This window comes from Contarinia nasturtii, unplaced genomic scaffold, assembly GCF_009176525.2.
Source record: "Contarinia nasturtii isolate CC-2019 unplaced genomic scaffold, AAFC_CNas_1.1 Cnas_scaffold_1037, whole genome shotgun sequence".
In the NCBI taxonomy this organism is placed as follows: domain Eukaryota; kingdom Metazoa; phylum Arthropoda; class Insecta; order Diptera; family Cecidomyiidae; genus Contarinia; species Contarinia nasturtii.
Genome location: NW_022198383.1, coordinates 7,125,748 through 7,149,588, shown reverse-complemented (window position 1 = coordinate 7,149,588; position 23,841 = coordinate 7,125,748). Strand labels below are relative to the sequence as shown.

At 33.2% G+C, this 23,841-nt stretch overlaps 4 protein-coding genes across 8 annotated transcripts in view; 2 read left to right on the top strand and 2 right to left on the bottom strand.

Annotated features, from left to right (window-relative positions):
- Positions 1-7,993, bottom strand: part of LOC116344075 — a 9,250-nt gene extending 1,257 nt beyond the window's left edge. Inside the window, exons 1-9 of one of the 5 annotated variants that reach the window (XM_031772455.1) lie at positions 7,752-7,993; positions 2,473-2,575; positions 2,108-2,407; positions 1,721-2,011; positions 1,362-1,667; positions 1,110-1,292; positions 870-1,043; positions 605-799; positions 429-533 (exon numbers count right to left, since the gene is read on the bottom strand). In XM_031772455.1, the coding sequence (XP_031628315.1) occupies positions 429-533; positions 605-799; positions 870-1,043; positions 1,110-1,292; positions 1,362-1,667; positions 1,721-2,011; positions 2,108-2,407; positions 2,473-2,526 (1,608 nt within the window). In that variant the 5' untranslated portion in view covers positions 2,527-2,575; positions 7,752-7,993. Of the gene's footprint in view, positions 1-428; positions 534-604; positions 800-869; positions 1,044-1,109; positions 1,293-1,361; positions 1,668-1,720; positions 2,012-2,107; positions 2,408-2,472; positions 2,576-7,341; positions 7,405-7,751 lie in introns of those variants that run through there. The other 4 variants (XM_031772457.1, XM_031772458.1, XM_031772459.1 and 1 more) reach the window with 4 other exon arrangements.
- Positions 2,679-6,400, bottom strand: LOC116344074 (zinc finger protein Xfin-like). Its single transcript, XM_031772454.1, has 10 exons — positions 5,920-6,400; positions 5,544-5,849; positions 5,278-5,481; positions 5,071-5,211; positions 4,689-4,982; positions 4,444-4,614; positions 3,852-4,388; positions 3,415-3,762; positions 2,999-3,344; positions 2,679-2,927 (listed from the first exon to the last, which is right to left on the bottom strand). Exons 1-10 carry the CDS (start codon positions 6,130-6,132, stop codon positions 2,752-2,754), a joined length of 2,736 nt encoding a protein of 911 aa, XP_031628314.1. The 5' UTR covers positions 6,133-6,400; the 3' UTR covers positions 2,679-2,751.
- A 6,525-nt stretch (positions 7,994-14,518) lies between the features above and the next one.
- Positions 14,519-16,180, top strand: LOC116344174 (innexin inx2-like). Its single transcript, XM_031772607.1, has 2 exons — positions 14,519-14,698; positions 15,005-16,180. The coding sequence occupies exon 2, from the start codon at positions 15,032-15,034 to the stop codon at positions 16,100-16,102; it is 1,071 nt and encodes a 356-aa protein (XP_031628467.1). The 5' UTR covers positions 14,519-14,698; positions 15,005-15,031; the 3' UTR covers positions 16,103-16,180.
- A 1,184-nt stretch (positions 16,181-17,364) lies between these two features.
- LOC116344353 (innexin inx2-like) lies at positions 17,365-19,038 on the top strand. The gene is made up of 2 exons (XM_031772847.1): positions 17,365-17,471; positions 17,591-19,038. Exon 2 carries the CDS (start codon positions 17,607-17,609, stop codon positions 18,825-18,827), a length of 1,221 nt encoding a protein of 406 aa, XP_031628707.1. The 5' UTR covers positions 17,365-17,471; positions 17,591-17,606; the 3' UTR covers positions 18,828-19,038.
- Positions 19,039-23,841: the final 4,803 nt, after the last annotated feature.

Sequence of the window (23,841 nt, the reverse complement as noted above, 5' to 3'; positions counted from 1 at the left end):
TATAAGCCATAAAATTTGAAAAATTATCGTTGATTTTCATTTTCGCCATTTTTTCGGGAAACCCCTCGTGAATTTTGAAGGACATGCTCTGCAGAAGAACACCATCGAAGTAATGACTTTATGATGATGTTATTTTGAAGGTACATTTTAGGTACAATTATTATCAGCCATAAAAATTTAAAAAATATCTTTGAGTTTTATTTTGGCTAGTTGACCGGCAAATTGAAGTACCCCGAAATTTGAACCTCAAATATTAGCCAAACGAGTAAGGTACAATTAAAAATAAATTGCGGTACAATTAAGTACATTTTTGGTACAATTATTTAAACCTAGTCCCCAGTTTCGACTTTCACATGTGCGGACATTCGAATATACATCCGAATTGGAAACCTATTTTGTAAATTTTTATTGAATATTCATATTTTCACCTGTGAAATGAAAGTGATTTCATTACATACCAATCTACGTCTCTTGCTTACATTATTCGTTATATTGATAAAGTGGTTGTTCGTTGATTGTCGTTGTTTTATTCCCTAAAAGAGAAATTTTTTTAAAAATAAAAATGACTATTTTAATTCGATTACATTTTTTGACAAAATCTCACCGTTGGGTAAGTATAGTGCTCTTCATTTGTGTGTTCATGTAAAGCATCCATACTACGAAACGAACGACTGCACAATTTACAATGATGATATTCATTATCAGAATCCTCATACGGATGTCTTTGCATTGTTGGCATTGGCGTCAATAGGCCATCAGCATCTTGTTCAACGCATGTCTCGGGAGTTTTGTCACCAATCTGTCAAGTTTATCAAAATGATATCATATTTACTATATGAAGTATCTTATGCACTGATAGGCACACTTACAATTGATGCTTTGCTTGGGTATTCTTGTCCTTTGCGAAGCTCTGGAAACCGTAATTTTGAATGCATCACTTTACAGTGATCACGTAGTTTGCCCACAGCATTTGATTTGAATTTGAACGAGCACTTTTTCCATGGGCAAAATTTATACGGTGTATTTGCGCTTTTCAATGCAATCTATTTAGATATAAATTTGCGTGAGAAAATAAATGTATAAAGTAAATAAATTTTTTGCAATATTACCTGTTGAGTCTTGGCTTTTTCAATCATGTTCATGCCAAGTCTGTAGGAAACATTTTGATTTGGATGATATCTCTTGAAATGTGCATGCAAATGTCTCTTGTTAAATATGCTGAAGAAAGGTTTATTGCAAATATCGCAATAAACTGAATATTTGTCGGGAGTGCCTATATCGTCATCATCGGCCTATTTAATATAACAAATAAAAAAATAGCATAAGGACTCAACAATCACTGCAACCTAACTAGAACTCACACTTTGCTTTGCTTTTTTATAGTTTTGGAAATAGGGTATCTTTTCTGTGAAATGCACTCTTTCATAATGCCGGATGAAATCTTTTTTGTTCTTTGATACAATGGGTTTCATACATATTCGGCAGAGAATTGATTTGTCAGCATGTTGTTTCTTGTAATGAGCTATTGCTTGAGCCCGAGTTTTGAATTCCAATTTACAACTAAGAACAATGCAATGCATAATGTTTCCGGGGTAATGCCATGTAGTCTCAATGCCGCATCCATTGAGTGTGATCAAATCATTTTCGTTATTTTTCACCATCGATGTCTGAAATACAATTTTTTAATTAAATTGAAAATATATATTTTTTGTATACTCACACTTTGCTTTGCTTTATCATGGAAATAGGGTATCTTTTCTGTGGGATGCACTCTTTCATAATGCCGAATGAAAAATTTTTGGTTCCTTGATACAATGGGTTTTATGCATATTGGGCAGAGAATTGATTTGTAAGCATGTTGTTCCTTGTAATGAGCTATTGCTTGAGCCCGGGATTTAAATGTCAGTTTACAACCAGAAACTACGCAATGCGTAATGTTTTCGGGGTAATGCCATTTAGTTTTATTACCGCATCCATTCAGTGAAATCAAATCATCTTCGTTATTTTCAACCTTTGTTGTCGGGAAGGTATAAACATTTACGTTTTTTAATTGAAAATATAAATGGTTTTTTATAAATATTTGATTGATTTTTTTTTGTACACTCACACTTTGCTTTGCTTTATTATGGAAATAGGGTATCTGTTCTGTGGGATGCACTCTTTCATAATGCCGAATGAAAGGTTTTTGGTCCTTTGATACAATGGGTTTTATGCATATTGGGCAGAGAATTGATTTTTCAGCATGCTGTTCCTTATAGTGATCGATAGCTTTCTTGTGAGTTCCAAATTTCGAATCACATCTGAGAACTATGCAATGCTTAATATTTTTGGGGTAACGCCATTTAGTCTGAATGCCGCATCCATTGAGTGTGATCAAATCATCTTCATTATTTTCAACTATCGATGTCTGCATAAATAAAAATGTAAGACGTCAGTAGATATTTAAATATTAGGTTTCTCATCAATATTTACCGTTTGATTTGTTTCTGCAGTTTTTTCTTGAATATCTTCTGTTGTTGTTTCCATTTTTGATATCAAAAGACACACTCAAAATTTGTCAACAGTATTGATGAATCTGAAAAGAAAAGAAAAGAAAATGTAGTTTATAAAATAGCAATTTCCCATTTCATGTCTAATCAATATCTATCTATTGTGTTTGAATTAAGTAAAACCGTTCATAATTTTCTAAAAAATGCACATTTTATTCAATCGATAATTTCGGTTTTGCTTAAACAAAAAATTGATTCAATTTTAAGATTCTTCAAGTTTGAGTTCTTCAACGGTAATTTCGTCTTTGACAATAACGTTGGTGCCATCCGACAGTCTATTTTCCTTCTCAAGTTTGACCGAATTTCCTCCTACAAAGCTTGAAACCAGATCGGCTGAACTTTTGTATTTGATTTCGATAATTTCTGATTTGATCAAATCTAACGAAATAAAATGAAATCGAATTAAAAAAATAAGGTTATACATTCATGAAAAAAAAAAGTAAACCCACTTGGGTCCAACATCTTATGTTGGTTAGTGGATAAATCCAACGGCTCATTTTGTGATGTAGGCAGTGATGGCTCTTCGTCGATATCTGTTGCAACGGTTCCTTGTTCAGATTCGGAAACGGTGTCTTCAATTGAAGTATTTTCCATTTCCTGCACAATTTTCAAAAATTGCGATCTCATTTCTGGCTCCAACGAGTTGGGATTGTCTACGATATCTACTAGAGAAACCACAGCATTTAGTATTGGTGATATGCCTGAAGTTGTCTGTTCTTCCCTTGATGAATCGACAACCATATCAATGGAATCGTCATTATCATCATTTTGATCTTTCTCCGCCTCGTCCACGTTCTAAATCAAGGAAACATGTTAAGAATAAAACGAACAAATTAATTTAATTTTTTGTTTTTGCAATGCACACCTGCATAGAATCTTCTGTATCCTTCCATGGAACATCTTTGTGAACCTCCAACCAATGTTCCTTTAAATCTTCTCTATTTGCTAAAATTGTTGAACATACTTCACATGATATGCCATTCCTACAATGAACCGATCTGTAATGCATGACGGTCGATTTTCGTGTCGAATAATTGCGATCACATATTGGACAGGTGACCGATTTAATGAACGGGTAAACTTTTGTATTGCCATATTTTGATCCAGTTTTTGAAATAATCGGAGCTATAATCTTTGATGTTGAAGTTGGAGTGCTTGAGCGGGAACTAGGAGTTGAATTACTATCGGCTTCAGTTTGTGCTTCATCTTCGACCTAAATTGATTAAATAAAAGAGAAAAAATGAATTCAGCGACTGTTTTTTTCTTATGATTTTCATTGGAAGCACGGTGTGTGGTATTTACCTGCATTGATTTTTGTGCTTTGAATTCGACAAATTTCAAGTGTTCGTGAGAGCGCGCCCAATGCGATAATAACATTGCCTCCGTACGAAATCCTCTCGTACAAACCGAACAAATTTCAAATTTTATTCCATGCTCATCGTTGAAATGGTTTAGGCTGTCGACTTTCTTCGTGAATTCAAGCTTGCAGATTGTGCACATATTCATATTAAATTGATCGAATAACTCCTTTGAATAACCAACGGCACGTGATGTTTTCAAATATAATGGCATAACGGTGGTTGGATGCTTCGATTTGAAATGGTATGACATAACTCGTGTACTTGTGACCAACATGTCGCATTCAGGGCATATTTGCATTTCTTGTGGATGATTTTGATTGTAATGCATCAGAGCAGCCTCTCGAGTTGGAAATTTCTTTATGCACTTCGAACATTTGTCAAAATCAAGAGTAAAACAGCCATTATCCTCATCATTCTCACCTTCTTCGATATCAATGACCTCTGATACAATTTTTGCCGGTATAACCGGTGATTTGGCCTATTGAAAAAGATTATGTATTTAGTTATATTCAAAATCGTTGTTTTTAACTCACATTTTTTTCACGCATTCTTTCAAACATTTTCAGCAATGGATTATTATTACTTTTCGAGCTGTCATTTGTTGATTCTTTCTTATCCTCTTTAAATTTTTTCTTCGGTGTTTGGTCGATAATGTCTTGTTCGGATGCACTTTCTTGTTCACCATCTGTGCTATCTAATTGTGACTAAAAATTTATATGATAACATGATTATGGTATTTGATTCGTATAACAATAATCACACTCCTATTTTAACTTACTTTATTGAATTTTCGACGAACTTGAAGTTCTGTTGGAAGATTTGCTTGTGGATGAGCATTACTGAAATGTGCACGCAGTTTATAAATGTTACTACATCTTGTAAAACACTGAGGATGCGGACATTTCACTGTTTCTTTGCGATGAACATTTTGAAAATGTATTTTGGCACACACATTGCTCGAAAATACTTTTCTACACACCGGGCATTTATTTGAGTTGAAAGTGATAGCTGGCGGCTTTGATCGCAGTTCAGACACAGATTTGATTCTTGGATAAGATGTTATTTCTGGTATCTATTTTCACGAAAATTAGATGACATTAAAATTTACATTACTATCTTACTTATTGAAACGCCTAGTAATTGCATCAAAGTTTATTTACCGTTTCCATCTTCTTCTTCTTCCTAATGCTAGGAGTGGCTTGTTTGACGTGTGCTTGAAAGTAATGGATTTTCATTCTACCATCTGATTTGAATTCTTTGTTGCATTTTGGGCATGCTTTTGTTGTTTCTTCGGCGTTTGTCTGAAAGTTAATATACATTTTCAATTGATTTTATTCCAAAGAGAGATGTTTATTATACATGCTAACCGAAGAAGTACTTGCACTCTGTCGATCAGCATCAGTTTTATTCGATTGAACATAATGATTTTTCATCCAATGTATTTTCATCACACGATTAGAGATGAACACTTTTCCACAATCAGGACAGGCAGTTGCCACTTTTGGCTTCACTTTTACTTTGAACTCAGTGTTCGACGATTGTTTCTTTTTATTTTCTTTTTGAATCTCTAGCTGTACAATTGAAATAGCATATAGTTTAGAGTCAAAAGAAAAAAAAATTGCAATTTTCTTACCATTCGATCAGCGCTAATTTCGCCATTTATACGATGTTTTTTCAAATGGACAGCTAAATAAACATTTTTCTTAACCATTTTGTGGCACACTTCACACTTTGTTGTCCAATCCATATGAACACGACGGTAATGTAACGCAGCGAACATTCGTGTAGAGAACGTTTTGTAGCATTTTGTGCATCGATTCGATGTGGGTGAAGCATTTTTACGTGTTTTTGGTGATTTGGGAGATCTTGGCGATTTGGGTGATTTTGCTTCCGAACTGTCATGTTCCACATCCAAAGCGACAATTTCTTCATTCGTTGACTTTGTTAGTGTACATAAAATCAGTTTAAATAACAAATTCGGTCATTTCATTGAAGGGAAAAGAACTTACAGTGGATGGCTTGGTCACCTTTTTCGTCGCCGTCACATGTTTGCTGTTCCAGTGCGCACGAAAACGTTCCTGATTCGAAAATTTCAAATTACACTTGAAGCACTTTACAACACTTTGTGAATGTTTTTCTTGCTCATGTTTTTTCAGTGTCTTGGAACTTGTGAAATTTAAATTGCATTTCAAACACTTTGTATCGTTCCCGTTATCTGACATGATTGCCTTTAACCACGTTTTTGTACTTTTTTTTCATACACCACTTTATTTTTCACTTGCTTTTTTTACCTTTTTTGCGGATTCCAAATTAAATACAATTTTCGAAATCAACATCAATAAAACAATTTTTTCACATTTTTTCATCAAAATAAATGATATCAAAGTAATTGGTACGCAAAATTTAAACTAAAACTGTACTCAATGTGAAATAAAAAATGTGTTTCTATCTGTATTCACTGCGTAACTTGAATGCCACCAACCAAATGAACGAGTGAGTGTGTTTGCCTGCGTCAAATCTCTTTCACGAATATTGAATATTTGTATTGGTGAGCATTCGTCACGTTTGTGTGGATATATGTAAGACGATTTGCGAGGGAAAAGTCAGCAACAAGTCGAAACACACGAAAGCCATAAAATTATAAGCAACAAAAAAATAAACAATAAGAATTTTTGTTCCGAGTCAGCCGGTTTGTGCTGCTCAAACGACACAACAACGAATACAGCGTAGTAGAATGTATATGAGTGTTTAAATGTTGCTCCTATATAATGCAGTTAAAAACACACACAACGAATGGACCAAATCATGAAATGTTACATGTATTGAAAGAGCCAATGGAGAGAAAGAGAGCGACATTGAATATTTTTTGTGATGGCGAATATTCATGAGTTAGACCGAACATTTTTTCGATCGTTTTGACGGGTCAATATTAAATAACGAGCGACGGTTCGCAGGTATAATATGACCGCAGAAATTGAAAGTAAAGTATAGAAACTGGTGAAAACGAGAAAGAATCAAATGTAAACTGCTATGTTTGTGGTTTTCAGACTTCGTTTTTTTTCTTTTTCAGCTAAATTTTTTTGAAATACGAATGTTTACATAAAAATTGTTTTGCTCTCGCTAAGAATCGCACGATTTAAACACGTTTTTGGTCTTTGTTTATTCGATTTTCTTTTACACTATTAAGAGCCAAAGTAATGCACACTATTCCCCTCCTGATCACACTGATCGTTTAATATAAATAATATTGATAATGAGTGTATTTTTCTGAGAATTGAAAGAAGATAAAAAAAACACAGCATAAGAAAAGCAATAACTGTGTCTTATTCTTAAAATACACTAATTTCAACGGTCTCATACTGAGTTTTGCACTATATAGGTTTTACGTTAAAATTTATTAACGGAAATATGATTTTTTAACAATCAATTACCTTTTTGTTCGATTTGTACTTTCGTATCAATAGAAATGCTGTTCTGTTTGTTTTGTATGTCTTACACCACGAGCGTAGAGAATAGAAGTGAGAAAAAGAAACTCATACAAAGTTTCCGAAGGCAAATATTTTAAAATGGATATTGAAAGTAGATAAATTTCCTTCATTGATGATGCACAAAGCGAGAATGTCATTGATTATTTGAAACTCCAAGAAAATAAAAGAAAACAAACACCCGAGTGTTGTAATAGTGCGAAAGGATAGAAAAACAGCATGCGACGAAGAAAGGAACACAGAATAAAACAAAAATCTGTAATAAAATTTTATAGCTTCAACTCTCCATTTAGAAAGTTGCATCTTGTTCTCTTTTCACATAATGGGTGCCGGTTTATTGCAGCATGCATACTTACTTCCAAATAGATGACCATATGCAAGCAATTCTCTCGTTTTTATCTTCCCGCATAGTCTGGTATGTGTGTTTGACCATGTAATTTTGTTTGGAATAAATTTGATGGCACAAAAATCGTTGAAAATGTGAATCTAATATCTTCATGTATACCGAACTCACTTGAATGGCACAAAACAAACACCAACAATTTTGAACGATCGAGTTTAATGAATGTAATGCACACAATCTAATTTACAAAACGCAAAATATTAGGTTTTTGAACTTTTTCTCGCTGCTTGCCGGCACTGTACTACACACAGTTCAATTTATGATACTGTTGCATGTACACTTCGATTATGCTCGATGCGATGCGATGCGATGCGATGTGCCGCATGCATGATAGTGTGATACGGTATGGTCAGCAAATAATTGGTTGAACTTTTCTACCATAGAAAATCTGATTAAAATTTAATCGACTGGGTTGATAAGTAAACATTTTTTTTTCTCCGAGTGGTGCATGCATGTTTATTTGCGCTTATGTTTTTAAATCAACAAACCAACTGGAAGGTCTTGTTCATCTCATTTTCAAGCAATTTTAATTGCCTTGATAGTTTATTTAGTCGAATATGGAATATAAATATAAATCCGATTCACGAGAAATGAGATTTTCGTTTAATTCTTTATGTAAATACTCTGAATAATAATAAGTAGTTTTTCCTCTGTCATCATATTTTGCTGCTTTGCTTTTAGCATTAGAAACGGTAGATTCCAAATTCTAACATTAGCGCCTTAAATTCGATCTAAACGAAATGTAATTTGCATAAAACAAATTTGCAGCGCACCAAAAGGAAGAAGAAGAAGAAGAAGAAGAATTGTGAAATTTAATGCAATGAATAAGATTTACAAAATAATGTGAATTATTAACGCTGCCGAGTGAGTTGATTGCATAGTTTTGAAATTGAATCGGTGCACGGTGCGTTTGCATAGTGAAACAACGTGATTGTCGAAGTTTACCAATGCAATTGAAGCAGGGGAGAGAAGGGAGACAACAAATGTGCATTATATTTCATAAATTTAAATGTTCTAAGCTGTTGTAATGGCAATAATAGTAATTATAATTGTGCTTTGGCATTGTTCGGCACAATAAGTAAGTATGTTTGTGTGTGCATTTCATTGGATGTATTCCAAGTGTTCTCCCCATTTTCAATATATCACTTAATTCGAATTGTGTGCAATGAGCAAGCATTAAAATCGCAATGATAGCACTTGCGAGAATGCACAAAATACCATCATATATTGTGAAGAAGGAAGTAAACGAAGCAAATAAAACAAATAGAACACGATGAAAACTTATTATTGCTGGCACTCAAGTCATGTCTTCACAAGCAAAACTGCAAACTCCTTCGCAAGCACACACACACACAACACGCCAACCTACTTGCGTCATACTTATTATTCAATATGCCAGCCAAACAATAAACAGAAGTTTACATAAGTAGTTTTGTATTATTTGTAATTAAAACTAATGTATAATTGTTTTTATGTCGGCCTTTTTTATGCGCATCAAATGATCAAATGAAGTAGTCAGACTTGAATCCACGCCGACACATTGGAACTGTTATGCTTTTGCCGTTGCTGTGTATGTATGCCATTTTCGATTCGCATTTATTTGTATTTACCAAATTTGGCATGGTGTTTGTGTTCTTTTGCATTTTCTAATATTACTTATGCATGTGTAATTTTATTCGAACAAATTCAAGTTGAAAGGACATATATACGCAGTGCCTCTTATATGATTGTTGTTGGTGTTTTAATGTATTCGAATTCGGGATTTTGGATGCTTGTAACTCGTAATTTGCATCACATATGTTCTTAAGTAAACTACAAAATGTGGTCTACCGCCGGCAGAACTATTTTGCTAAATAAAATGGTCGACAACACATAACTAATGGAAAGCAACAATTACCCTACAACGCATTCCATTATACGAATGGAAAAGGTTCGACGAGGCCACAGTGAAAGTAGAAAAAATAATGAAGGAAGCGAATAAAAAAAACAAAACCACAAAAAATAGCCAAACAAATCGTCTTCTTTGGGTCCGAAATTCTGAATAGCAACGGTTGGGTTTCTTTAACAGCAAGCATCCGTGAACGTTGAATAACAAAACGCTGCTGGAGATGTACTTGAAATCGTGCATCTGTAAATGCAGTGACAAACAAAATAAAACCATATGCGGGGAGGAAAATGCACGGAAACAAACGAACGGATAAAACGAAAACTTTTCCACACATGCATTTATCGAAATAAAGAGATTAGAAAGTATAAAATACGCTCGAGTGATAGCAGTAATAATAATCGTTATTGTGCATCGTACTAAACGGAACCAAAATTCTACTCGAAATTGGTCTGTTGTCGCCTGTTTGCTCTCTACAGTGTTTACAATGTTGTTGAGACAGCAACCATTATCAAATCGCTGAAGAAACGAAAGTTTCTTTTAATGCCGTTTAATATTAGTTACGTGACCGATATTTGTGCGATTTTACTAGTTGGATACTTGTTTTATATAGTATGCACTTGTTGTCAATAAAATGTGGCGCTTCCGATTTTACAGAATTGAATGAAATCACGAATATTGAAATGCCATTGAAAATGTTTTATGAAAAATGTCCCGAACATTTTTCTGCCTCGTTACAAATACTTTATTTGAATTGAAAATTCATATATAAAATGGTTCGCTCTTAAAAAAATGCACTTTTGTCCGAAAGAAAGATAAATCTTGAAAAGTCATATCCGTTGGAATGTGCAATCATAATTGAAACTAATAAACTAACTTTTGATTTGTTTCGGGCGATATTGTGCTTGCATTACCATAAGTTTCTTCATTCATTTCGAACAAAAATTATACATTTTTTCACTCTTAAACTTGAGCAGTTTTTTGTTTTGGATTTATTTTCAGAGAATTTCACATTCCGTTCAATTTGTCGTGTCTCGTGAACATAGTAATACAGCAGACATTCTGAAGAAATTTAAAATTTTTCATTAAGCGCCTGCAACAATAATAATTTTTTTAGATTGAAGAGAGTCTTAAGCACTGTTCAAACTTTTGATTATTATCTTTACAATTCAATCAATGAAATGATCTATCCAGAGCGGTTCAGTAGTTGTGAATCAAATTGAGGAATGGTACGCATTCATTGTTCACGAGAATCACTCTTCATTTTTGATATGTTTTACTTTTTGCAATTTCATTGCGTGAATTAAAAAGTTTTTTTATGCTTTTAATCAAGTTTATTGGCATTGGTTCTTAAAATGTTGGCAAATACAATCGCTCAGCACAAAAGAGAGAAACTGAGACACGGTAGTTGGGAAGTTAAAAACAAAATGAATTACACAAAAATTTGTTCGTAATTTGGCTCTTCACCAAAACAGAATGTTCGTTGCATTTTTGGCGTGTTCGATTTCCGCTTCTGAAGCTTCGAGTATTCGCGTCGATAGTACTAAATTACAACTTAATTGAAATTTAAGATTTGAAAGAAAAAATCGAAATGTTCCGAACTTTTTTTGAAGAATATTGAAACGGAAATCAGTTCTTTTGAATAAGTTTTGTACATGTCTACAAGTCAAGTGAAGAGCATTTCTTATAAAAGTTTTTTTTTTTTTAATTTTAATAGACGAATTTACTATGTCTCATTGTGTGAAGTGATTCCACGAAATACTTGGATACATGAATACTTTGAATCGGGTGCCATGTGAATGGAACTGGGTGTGGATCTAGGTGTGGATTAATCCACATCAAAGTCTTTCTATTGCAATCTCTTAAGCTTTAATTGAAAATAATTGTATAAATTATTCATAACATGAGTTATATCAGTTATATCATGGCACTAATTTAATAATAAAATAATATAATGGGATTCAAACGACAGCAATGGTAATGACAATGTCGATGTTAAAAGTCACTATGTATGTGCTATGTTTGAATATTCCATCACTAGAAACACCTATAGCTACAAAGTCAGTCCAAATGCCGTTGGTTCGTTCGATGGGAATAAGAACACAATGTTAATGACACATGAGAAAACTTTATAAAAGTGAGAGTGCATGATTTATTTCTGTTCAGACCCAAAATATTCATCAATAATAACGCACCAGCCAGTAGCGATGATGTATGAAAATGAATTTTGTATCTATGACGAATTCGCGAAACCCTTATAAATTTTATGATTCCGAGGCTGTGATATGTTCTTGCTTCAATTAAAAGCAAACACATTAGTGGTAATCTATATATGGATTCAATTGTAGATTTTCAGAATGAATGTGAGAAGCGATAAACAAAAAAGAAATAATGAACATCTAAAATTTTATATTGATGCACGCTCATTCAAATCCGATTCTCAATTGCGGTGTTTGTATTCGAATAAGTTTTGACATCTTATGCGTTATTTATGTATGTTATATTTTAAAGCAAAACTCAGCAAAATTCCATATTCAACATGTATGCGTATTAATTAAGTTCGTTTCTCTCCCTTGTTGTGCTCGGCGTCTTTATGAATAATAAATTCGATGGCATTTAATGGCTCTCACGGATGATGACTTTATCCGTATCCGTGGCGGGTAAGATGTACTTTTTAACCGTGTACATCAAATTATGCTTACGGAATTGCACGTCCGTTGTATCTGTATCCATAAAAAATCTTAACATATCCGTCAGTATTTCTACTTTCACGGATAAAATAAATAGTTATCCGTATTCGTATCCGTCAAAGTATGTGAATATAGCAAAATTTGCTTATAATAGATTCGTACATGTGTCACAGTTAAGATAAATATTTGGCATTTCTGCGAAAATGCATTTTTTCCAGATTTTCAAAAAATTCCCGCAAAATTGCAAAACAACCTAAAATTCAGCGAATTGAATAAGAACAATTTCAAAATGTTAATTATAAACCTAAAAAACAGTTTATATTGACTATAAATGTCAATCTTGTTGTTGTTTTTCACATTTTTTAATTGCTCTCAAATATGTAAATTAAATTTGGTGACAATGTCTCAGCCACACAATGAATGATTTCTTTTCTTTTTCGCCGAATGAAATGCGAAGAGGAAGAGGCAAATTTGAACAAAAATAGCATAAAAAACTAAATGCAATGTATCAATTTAAAAAAAGCTGTTTTAAGTCTACATACAACCTTTCTAGGGGATATCCATGCGAATTAGAATTAGCACATTAGCAAAAAAATAGGGAAATTTACATGAAGAAAATAGCAAAATTAGCAATAAATAGCAGAATTAGCACTGTACACGTATATACTTTAGTAAGCATTTATTCTTGAATATATTGAAATAATTAATTAAAATAAAATTCACAAAACAAACGAATTGAATAGTGTTGAACTAAAATGTATCAAAATATGTAGTTAAATACGCTTTTTCTCATTTTTAAATAAAAATATATTCAATGGCACGTAACCAAGCACGTTTCATCTGTATTAACTACAATTTACGAATTGCAATCGGAAATGTAGATTTGATGACAGATTTCTTACTGAAAACGTATACGCTAGTGCCTGCTTCAAATATACACATTGAAAGTGTCAACTTGAAACATTTACGTAAACACATTTCAGTTATTACGTTGACGTACTAGAGAAATTAGCAAAAAATAGCAGTATTAGAACAAACTAGTAGAAATACTAGCAGAATTAGTGAAAACTAGAGAGAAATAGCGTTTATTATTATAAATTATTCGATCTGCAATTCACGGTTATCCCCTAGCAACCTTTTGACATTGTTCTTATTCAATTAAGGTTGTTTTGCAATTCATTATTGTGAATATTTTGGGTATTTAAATTTAAAATCATTTTTCCAGAAATACCAAATATTTATTGTACAACTGAGACCCATAGTTATAAACATAACAGTTATATTCACATATTTTCACAGATACGGATATTTATTTTATCCATGAAAGTAGAAGTAGTAACGGATGTATTATGATTTTTTTTATGAACATAGATCCAACTGATGAGCAATTCATCCATATCCACAAGCTTAATTTGATGTACACGGTTAAAATGTATAAAGACGGATAAAGTCATCATTGGTGGGAGTAATTACAGTGGGACCATTTAATTTATGTAGAAGTTTCACGGAATTTATAATAATTTTGATATAAATAGGTTCGTTAATAATTACTAGTCGTCGTCGTCGTCGTCGTCGAGCCATTGAATACGCATTGATAAAAAGCAGTAATTAAATTCCTTAAATCTTCTTTGAATACATAAATTAGTTGTGTGCTATCAAACACCGGTATTGGCTTGTGCATTCGTACATAAAGAGTTAAAGTTTTCTGCAAGCAGATACAGATATTCATAGTGATAGCATTAAGTGTGCTAATGCGATGATTTATTAGTGGAGAGTCTTTTCACAGAAACTTTTGAGAAATTATTTTGCATGTAGAATTTATGCATCGCTGTCGTTCATCCATTTTGGCGCGCGTGACAACTCATACCCCTCTGTAACAGTTCTACTGCTCTGCATATACGTGAATCGATACATTTACGCATACACTCACAGCACTGAAAGTGTACGACAAGCAACGACTTGTAATTAAATACCAAATGTTTACACAAATACAATGAAGAATATAATCAGCAATTTGTACGAGTATGCATGAGAGTATCTATAGCAGTAATGAGATGCCGTTATTAGTATTACATTTCTTTTGTGACGAGCGTTCAACTGAGTGTCTGCTTTGAATACATAGATTTGCAAATGGTGTGAAGAAAATCAGTGGAACAGTTCTACTTAATCGATTGACAGTCGTATTGTCCTTCAGTCAAACCGCACACTGGACAAACGAACATACACAGTAAACTAAACTGCGTCGTAACAACCATATTATTTTCAAAAGATTTTTGATTCTCAGTGTTTTCCATTTAATTCAATTGAATTTCAACACGATTTCACGTAATTTTCTTTTTTGTTGTAATATTTTAATTTTGATTATCAAAAGAGACAAAAAAAAAAGATTTGCACAAAATTCGGTCAGTAACAGTCGGCATTATTAATTCAACTGTCAAAAACCAGCAAATTTTTCTAACCATAAGAATCAAGATTCTATAGAATACGCATTCAAATGAAATAAATCATTTGATTCGATTTGGCTGTGCATCATTTTTTATTTTGATTTGAAATCCAAAATTGACGACTACAAAAAAAAAACATATTATTTTGAATCTAATTGTATTTTGTTTTTGCTTATTAATATTTCAGATAATTGCATTGTGAAACAATTTCAAAATGGATTTCATTAAACAATTGAAGGTATTCGTTCGACCGGACAGCAAAGTATGCGTTGACAACAATATTTTTCGTATTTGCACAAAACTGACCTTCATGATTTTGGGAATAATGGTAGTATTGGTCAGTAGCAAGCAATTTTTTGGCGAACCCATTCATTGCATTGTTGATGAAATTCCCCAGAAGATCATTGATTCCTACTGTTGGTTTTACAGTACATATACGCTATCTAATCGAATGATAGGAATAAGCGGTCGGGACATGTTGCAGCCAGGCGTATCAAGTGATTCGGCGGGATTTAACGACACTGTCAAATACCACAGTTACTATCAATGGGTTTGTTTCACGCTGTTGTTCCAAGCATTTTGCAGTTACTTGCCTTACTACATCTGGAAATCATTCGAAAATGGCCGTATCAAAGCGTTAAGTGAAGAGCTTAAGCAACCATTCCTCGAAGACGAGGCAAAAACAAAGCGCAAAGCGGCTCTGATCTTCTACGTCAAAGAGAACTTAAACAATCATTCATATTATGCGTATCGCTTTTACCTTTGCGAACTATTGAACTGTGCTATTGCCATTGGACAGATCTATTTGACGAATTTATTTTTGGGCGGCGCATTTTTAAACTATGGCATTGATGTGATGCGTCAAGACGCAGCGGAACCGATGACACGAATTTTTCCAAAAATGACCAAATGCGTTTTCCATAAGTATGGGCCGTCGGGTAGCGTTCAAAAATTCGATGGTTTATGCGTGCTGCCAGTCAATGTGTTGAATGAGAAAATTTACCTATTCTTATGGTTTTGGTTTTTCTTCATCAGTGTTCTGTCCATCCTTGCAGTAGTGTATCGAGCATTGATTTGCAGTTTGCCTAAACTGCGGTATAAACTACTTCGAACACGTGCACGGTTGGCATCACCACGTGACATCCAATACATTTTGATACGCTTCAACGTTGGTGATTGGTTCATGCTCTATCAACTCAGTAAGAATATCGATGCATTGACGTTCAAAGAAATTTGCCGTGAACTTTCGACCGAATTATACAGCAATAACTTTACTTTGAAATAAAAGTCAATTATTTATTATTATTTAAATAACATTTATAGCTTTGTACGACAAAAGTTTTATTTTTAGACAATTAAATAAAGTTGCAAAATATTTGATATGACAACGTGTCATCAAATTGAATAGATTTTTTACTTATTTGAAATAGTACTTTCATGGGAATATTGATACATTTCACAGGTTTGAGACGATATGCGAAGCATAATTTGAATTATATAATCAAGGTGAATCAAGTTCTTCTTCTTAGTATGAACAACTTTATTCCAAACAAAACTGTTTATGCAAAACAATCGCCTGTTATTATTGGATAAATGGCACATCGAACAATTCTGATTTATATATATATATATTAGTTTTAATAAATAAAAAAGATGTGAAACTGAATTATTGCTATGACTCCGAATTAATGAACTGGACATACCAATAATTGTCTCTACAGGGTTATTGATAATTGAAATCGATGAAAAATATATTGCAATTTATTCGAAACATATTATTCTCTGGCTTTCATAAGAAACAGTCAAAAGTCTAGAATTACTAACTAAGATTACGGTATTAATTTCTTATTTTACTTTCAAAATATGGCAAAAGGAGTAAAAATGAACGTGTCAACATCAAGAATTTCAAAATAAGCTTACTTTTCTGCATTTAATTGAATGACATATCGTCAGTTGATGACGAGCACAAGTTACACAGTTTGCTGATGCCGAAAAAAGAGTCAAGTATAAATAACGAGTATAAATATTTAACAGGGTTCGCAAATCCGACCGAGGTCCGACCGCCGACCGACCGCCGATCCGATCCGAACCGAAAATACTCGGAGTTCGGTCGGCGTCGGAACGAGTTTTCCATCGGATTTTTTTTCGGAATTCGGTTTTCGGATATTGATCGGATGCTCACAAAATTAAAACCAATATTTTTTTTAAATTGAATTAATTTTTCTTTTGTACCCATTTTTATTAATCGTCAATTTATCTCATTCATTCGTTTTTAAAAATTTAGATCATTTTAAATTTCTATTCAAAAATAACAATTGTTCGATGTGCGCTGTATTAACCATTTGGTAAATATAAAAAAAAATTATTTTCATTAAATTTTTCCGAACTCCGAGCACCGACCACGACCGACCACCGATCCGATCCGATCCGAGATATTCGGAGATCGGTCGGCCTCGGATTGAATATCCTCGGCGTCGGATCGGCGTCGGAATCGAAAAATGGCCGCCGTTGAGAACGCTGATATTTAATCGATTGTTGATCGTACATCAGTTATATCACATACACCGAACAGACGAAACACACAGTAGCGAGAGAGATTGAGAACTTTTATTTATTCAAATTATACTTCGATTTATTCGTGATTTGCTATAAATGTAAGTTTATTTCCAATTTCTTTTACTTTCATCTATAAAATTTACTAAGGTTCATATAAAACAGTTGCCATCGGAGAAACATAGAAATATAAAGGTAGTAATTATTCCGTAATTTTCAGATCGATTTACATCGCAATGGATTTTATTGGTCACTTGAGACGTTTTATTCACCCGAATAAAATATGCATCGCTAATAATATTTTTGATTTGAGCACAAAAGCAACACTGGTCATCTTCGCCGCACTCTCAACGTTGTTGACATCTTATCAATATCTTGGCGCTCCAATTCTTTGTGTGGTCGATCGATTTCCGGTGAATGTGATGCAAACTTACTGTTGGTTCTATGGTACTTACACGCTACCAAATAGTTTATTGGGTGACATCGGTAAGCACATTATTGAACCGGGTGTTGCAAGCGAAGGTTCGGCGCCAATCAAGTACCACCGATATTATCAATGGGTTTGTTTGGCATTGTTTGGAAACGCGATTTTTAGTTATTTGCCACGATTTTTGTGGAAAACCGTTGAAAATGGCCGAATGAAAAAGTTGTGTGCGGATCTGAATAATCCAACGATTGGAATGGACAAGATCGGTGCCAAGAAAGTCGATGACAAAAAAGGCAGTGACAACAAGGAAGGTGAAAACAAGGAAGGTGAAAACAAGGAAGTTGACGAAAAGAAAGGCGATGACAAACCCGATGACAAAAAAGTTGATGGCAATAAGAGGGATAGTAAGAAGAAAGTTGGTATCAAAGAAAAGCGCTTATCGGGTATCACAACCTATTTTACCTTCTATTTGAATCGACACTCATCTTATGCGTATTACTTCTTTGGCTGCGAACTTTTAAACTTTGCCATTGCAATTGCACAGATTTATTTCACTCATTTATTCTTGGATGGTCAGTTTTTAAACTATGGCATTGATGTGATGCTCAATCAAAAGGTGAAACCAATGACACAAATTTTCCCAAAAGTTACCAAATGCTTTTTCCATAAGTATGGGCCCTCCGGTGGTATTCAAAAGTATGACGCACTCTGTGTGCTAGCAATTAACATTTTGAATGAGAAAATTTACTTATTTCTATGGTTTTGGTTTGTCGGAATCGTCTTTTTGTCCGGCATTGCGTTAGTTTATCGAGCATTTGTTTGTTGTTCGGCCAAAATTCGTCTGCATCTTCTCATTTCGTTTCGAGCACGGTTTGCACCACGCGACGACATTGAATACATTTTGCGTCATTTTGATGTGGCCGACTGGTTTGTATTGTACCAAATGAGCAAAAATATCGATTCAGTAATATTCGAAGAAATTTGTCATGAACTTAAACTAATGCTAGAGTCAGACAAGAAAAAAAGCTAAAGAATGACACCATTGCATGAGAGCAAATTTATATTTATTACGATTTTCAAGTATTATTATTTTGCCTCAAATGTATTAGTCTCAAATCACAGTTTAGTCGCTTGCTTTCACCCATATCATTATGTAATTTGGAAAATTCTTTAAGAAACCATCTTTATCTTACTACTTTCAATTGTTGCAAACAAAACATAGGACACGTTGATAAATTTAGAACAGAAAATAAAACAAGAAAATAAGGGCTTTTAATATATTCAGATATATATTATTATAAATCATGAAAAGTTCAATTTTTATTACATTCTATTAATTCTATACATTTAAATTTAGAAAATACAATTTTATTTGTTTCATTTTAAGAAAAACTGTTTATTCCATATTATCATTTTGAATTAAATAAAATACAACGATTACTTACTGAAACTGAATCTTCTTTATTTAAAATTGTTTATGTCCAAAACAGCTGCGATGGCATTTTAATAAACTCCAATATCAATACACGTCGAAAAAATGGTCTGAGGCATTAATCAATATATGCTCAATAAATCATTAAATTATTGTACCTTTGATGTTATCATGTATAAAATATTCAAGACGCATTTATAAATATGAAGAAAAAAGAAATTTTGTTGATTTGAAGTGTTTATGAAAAAAAAAATTGTCAGACGACAGAAATGAAAGAATATCCAGACAAACAATATTAAATAAATACAAGTGTGCACAATGCACATGTGTCGGCCGAAAACGAAAAAGGTCTAAAGAGAAATGAAAAATAAATCAATATGCGTGAATCAAAGGTTTTGTAAGCAAAATAAAAATTTCTTTCAAAAAGTAGTTGCGTTTACATTTTGGCACAAAGATTTGAGAAACTCAGAAAATTGCCATCATTTATCTTCATAAAAAAAACAAAGTTCATTCTAGCCACCCATCAAGGCATTGAACTACATATACTATATAAACTTGTTATTCAACTGCAAAAAACTTGAAGATGTTTTGAATTTTAAGCAAACGCCATGTATCGAATTTGATAAGCTTACTCATAAGAGTTTTTTCGGAAAAAATTAGATTCCACAGTCAACAAACATCCATGAAATATAATTTGTGGACATCCAGTAGATATTCCTGTGTAAACAAAATCCGAGCACATATATTTATGCATTAGACGATATGCAAACAAAATTACAGTTGACTTAACTTTCTTTTGCAAGTGCTGAGCATTCTCACATACGATCACCATACTAATTTTTAATGTGCGAAACAAATGTCGGTCTGACCCTTGATTTTCTTAATATTTTTGCTTGGTTTTGTTGACACAACCAATTAGGGCGCATTTTTCAAAGGGATTTTTCCTTTCCGTAACTGAACGATGAAATCGTACGCATGGTTGATTTTCCTATCTTCGCCATAAGTAGCGTTCATGATGAAACACCTTCAGAGGTTGTTTGATTTATGCTCTCGACCGTACACACTTTCCTAATCACATCGAAGGCACATGGCCAATTTTAATTCCATAGGGGATTTTGTGATTTTAGTGCTATTTGCTTTTCATTACAAGTTTATTTCTTGATGGATGTCAGAATAACTTTAATGGATGGGAAGGAACTCAAGTATCAATAGTTTTGATTTAAAAGGGTAAAATCTGTTCAGTATTTGCTTTAAAATTGATTTAGTATGCCGAGGATTTTGATTTGAATCAATGAACTTTTTCTTTGGGATATATAAGGACAGTGAACTGTGTTTCCGACTAAAAGTTTATAATCAAAATTAAATCACATAGTCCCGGACTTGAAATATGAATTTGAACAACATTTTAAAATTGAATTTTCTTAACAACTTTAAATTGCCAACCAACTAACCGAATATGTGTACGCTGTACGTATTCAGTTAGCCTCTTTGAAAAATAAAACATGAAGCAAAAATACAGTTCAGTAAGTAAGAAAACTTTCCACATGGTATTAAAATATCACATCAATGTTTTATCGTGATTTTCATTGAATTTTTCAATTAGTGATGCGTTTCTCAAATGCCATTTTCGCTGTGAAAAACGGTAATTTGTCGTACTTCAATGGAAATAAAAGCATGTTTAAAGTACACACAAACGGTCGGTCTGTTTGTCATCTTGATTGGCGTTTAGTGGTTTTGTTGTGTTGAATGCCTTCAAAACGGCGACACTCACATTCGAAACACTCCTAGATTTCTAGGTTTAAAGTGTCGATATGCTTCAGAGCATAATGAGTGCCGAGATGAATAGAGTACTATTTCGAAATCAATTGGTATTTCAGGTTGACACATTTGGGTCACTTGTAATGGATTTAGCAAACTGTTGTATAGAGCGTTGGTTTTAATTAATGTGCCGATTGCAGTCTATTCAGGGTGGGATAACACGCAACGTTTGATGTATGTTCCATAAATTCACAATTTGTGAACTGTTTGAACAGAGCTCCGCAGTGGTTGAATCTGACGCAAGAAATACATACACACACAGTGCCGCCACCCAATTTACTAATGCATTCAATTAATCAATGCACCTGAACTGACTATGACTCGAATTGCAATGACATTATCCCCGGTTCTGTGTATAATTTCGGTTTGATCATAAAGCTATTGGGCAAATGAAATTGATACCTCAATTTTAAACAGTGTGCGTGTGTAGTATTTCTCCACAGTGATTTACGATTATGACGCGCTAGAGACATTTACGAGCCTGTTTTTCGGAAAATTCAGACATTCCAACATTTGATTTCGATGCTGAACTTAAATTCCTTTCGATTTTATTCCGATTTCGTCAAGTATGTCCCACTCAGTATAGTACTATCTATAACTATATAGTGTGTTAGTTCATTTGCTTAAACCACTATAGAAGAAAAAAACGTGCCAAAATATAATTCATTTCGAACTAAATCCATGTTTCCCGAATATTTTGACTTAATTTATGTACTGTGGTCATTTTGACTTGTCAGAAGTGTAATTTATAGAAAATCTGGATTCAATTTTTTTTCGGCTGTTCAAGTGTCGCCAATCAAATAAATTAGCGCTTAAAATGCATCAGATGCACATGAATGCGCTTCAATCCCATGCAATTACGAGAAAAATTTAACAGCACTACTACTATCGCTGAGAGCGTGTCAACGCCATACTTTGACTTTCAAATGGGTATGTGCGTGTGTCTGTATGTGCACATTCCAAACATATGTGGTTAAAGAATATATCATACTCACTTGTTCACGTATACATATTATTCTCTTCATGTGCTCATAATAATTTAACGCACTACATATTTTCCGTTTTTTTTTGTATGTTTTTGTTTTGTCTACCATCAAATGAAATGACGCTCGCAATTACGTGACACACATTTTACCATCACGATTGGGATTTCGGATCGATTGTAATAAATTTACGCCTGTGTGTGTTGAGGCTGAGAGCAACATGAAATAAATGTGGCTATAAAAATTTTGGGGTTTTTTATTACTTTGACTCATTCGTCACTTTTGCATCCATTCTGTGCGGCCACTTCATGTGCCATAACCATTCGAACTTTGTTCCGATAAATTTGTCATTGAGTGTCATCATTTTATGGAAAATTTTCAAATTATCTCAAGTGAGAAAGTCGTTGAATGAAAACCGAAAAATACAACGAACGCAAGTATGAAAATGAAAAGAAAGAGATAATTTTTCTTTATTGTATATATAGTATTCTTTCAATATTTAACCTTAAGGTTCCAGACACTTATAAATAATCCCAAAATAACTTTTTATGTATACAAAAAATCGATGATATCTGACATTGTCATTGATTTTTTAAATGACATCAAAATATTTGTCCAATTCGTGATTCATGACAAATTGAATTTCTGTCTTAATTCGTATGGAGCACGTGTTGGCGGTGCTGATTTTTATTTTTCTATGTGTATATATACGCAACACAGTTTACAACTCACTCACTAAAGCAAAAGTATTTAGGAATTTCTCTAGTGCTTTATGCGGTACGAAATTAGTCAATCTGAAGCATCGAATCAAGCAAGGCATATTTTTGAAATTACATGTTTGATAAGTGCAGCCGTGAGCCAAACTCAAGTGAAAAGGCCGAATTTACGGTATAGTGCAAAGTACATTTGCAAGTTTTGCATTGGTTGGCATTATCAAAGTATAAACCGTCAGTCAAACAAGACCATTACATGTACCAAATGTGGCAAAACTCTTTTTCCACATAGAGAAGTAAGTGTCGCTTTGATTTAGTTTTATTTTTAATTAGAATTGGAACTAAATTTTGTATAATTTTTGTATACCATTTTTTTATTTGAAAATGTCTAAATTTTTGATTTTCTTAATTTGTATATCAATTTCAGTTCTGCTTCGATGATTATCTTCATTTTTATGATGACGCAAACTGATTGGTTGGGCTATGCGAATTCTATACAATGTTTCACTAAAAACTATGATCATAAATCTTTTTTACATACTTTTGCGTGTGTTTTTTTTTCATTTATCATTACAATTCATAAAATGTTTAAAGTAAAGAAATTTCTGTCAAATCAAAAATTTATCAATAAATAAATCTGAACTATAGTAATTATTCAGTCTATTCAACTAAGAAGAAGTTTTCTTTTTCATTTTAAAATGTGTTGACAAGTTTATGTTTGCTCATTTAGTTTTCCTGAATTTGAATCAATGTCTCTTGCAGTAAACGAATTGTCCAATTTAAACGAGATTTTTGGAGCTGGACCATAAAATATGTCGCCTTGATCGTTGGTTAACATATCGACATGATTGTGCACAGACGATATAATTGCTTCACTTTCGTGATGATCGTTTTGATTTAGCTCTTTGTTAGAATCGGCGGCAGTACCGGACGCAGCCGATTTTCGATTTCCTCTCGATCCAGCTGTCATCACCATTACCTATAAAATATCACTTGAAATATCATCGTAAATTTGAACATTATGTACTTTGTCAAACCGTCGGATTCATCGATGTCATTTGTTCCTTCAAACAGGATTGCAGCATTTGAATGAAGAAT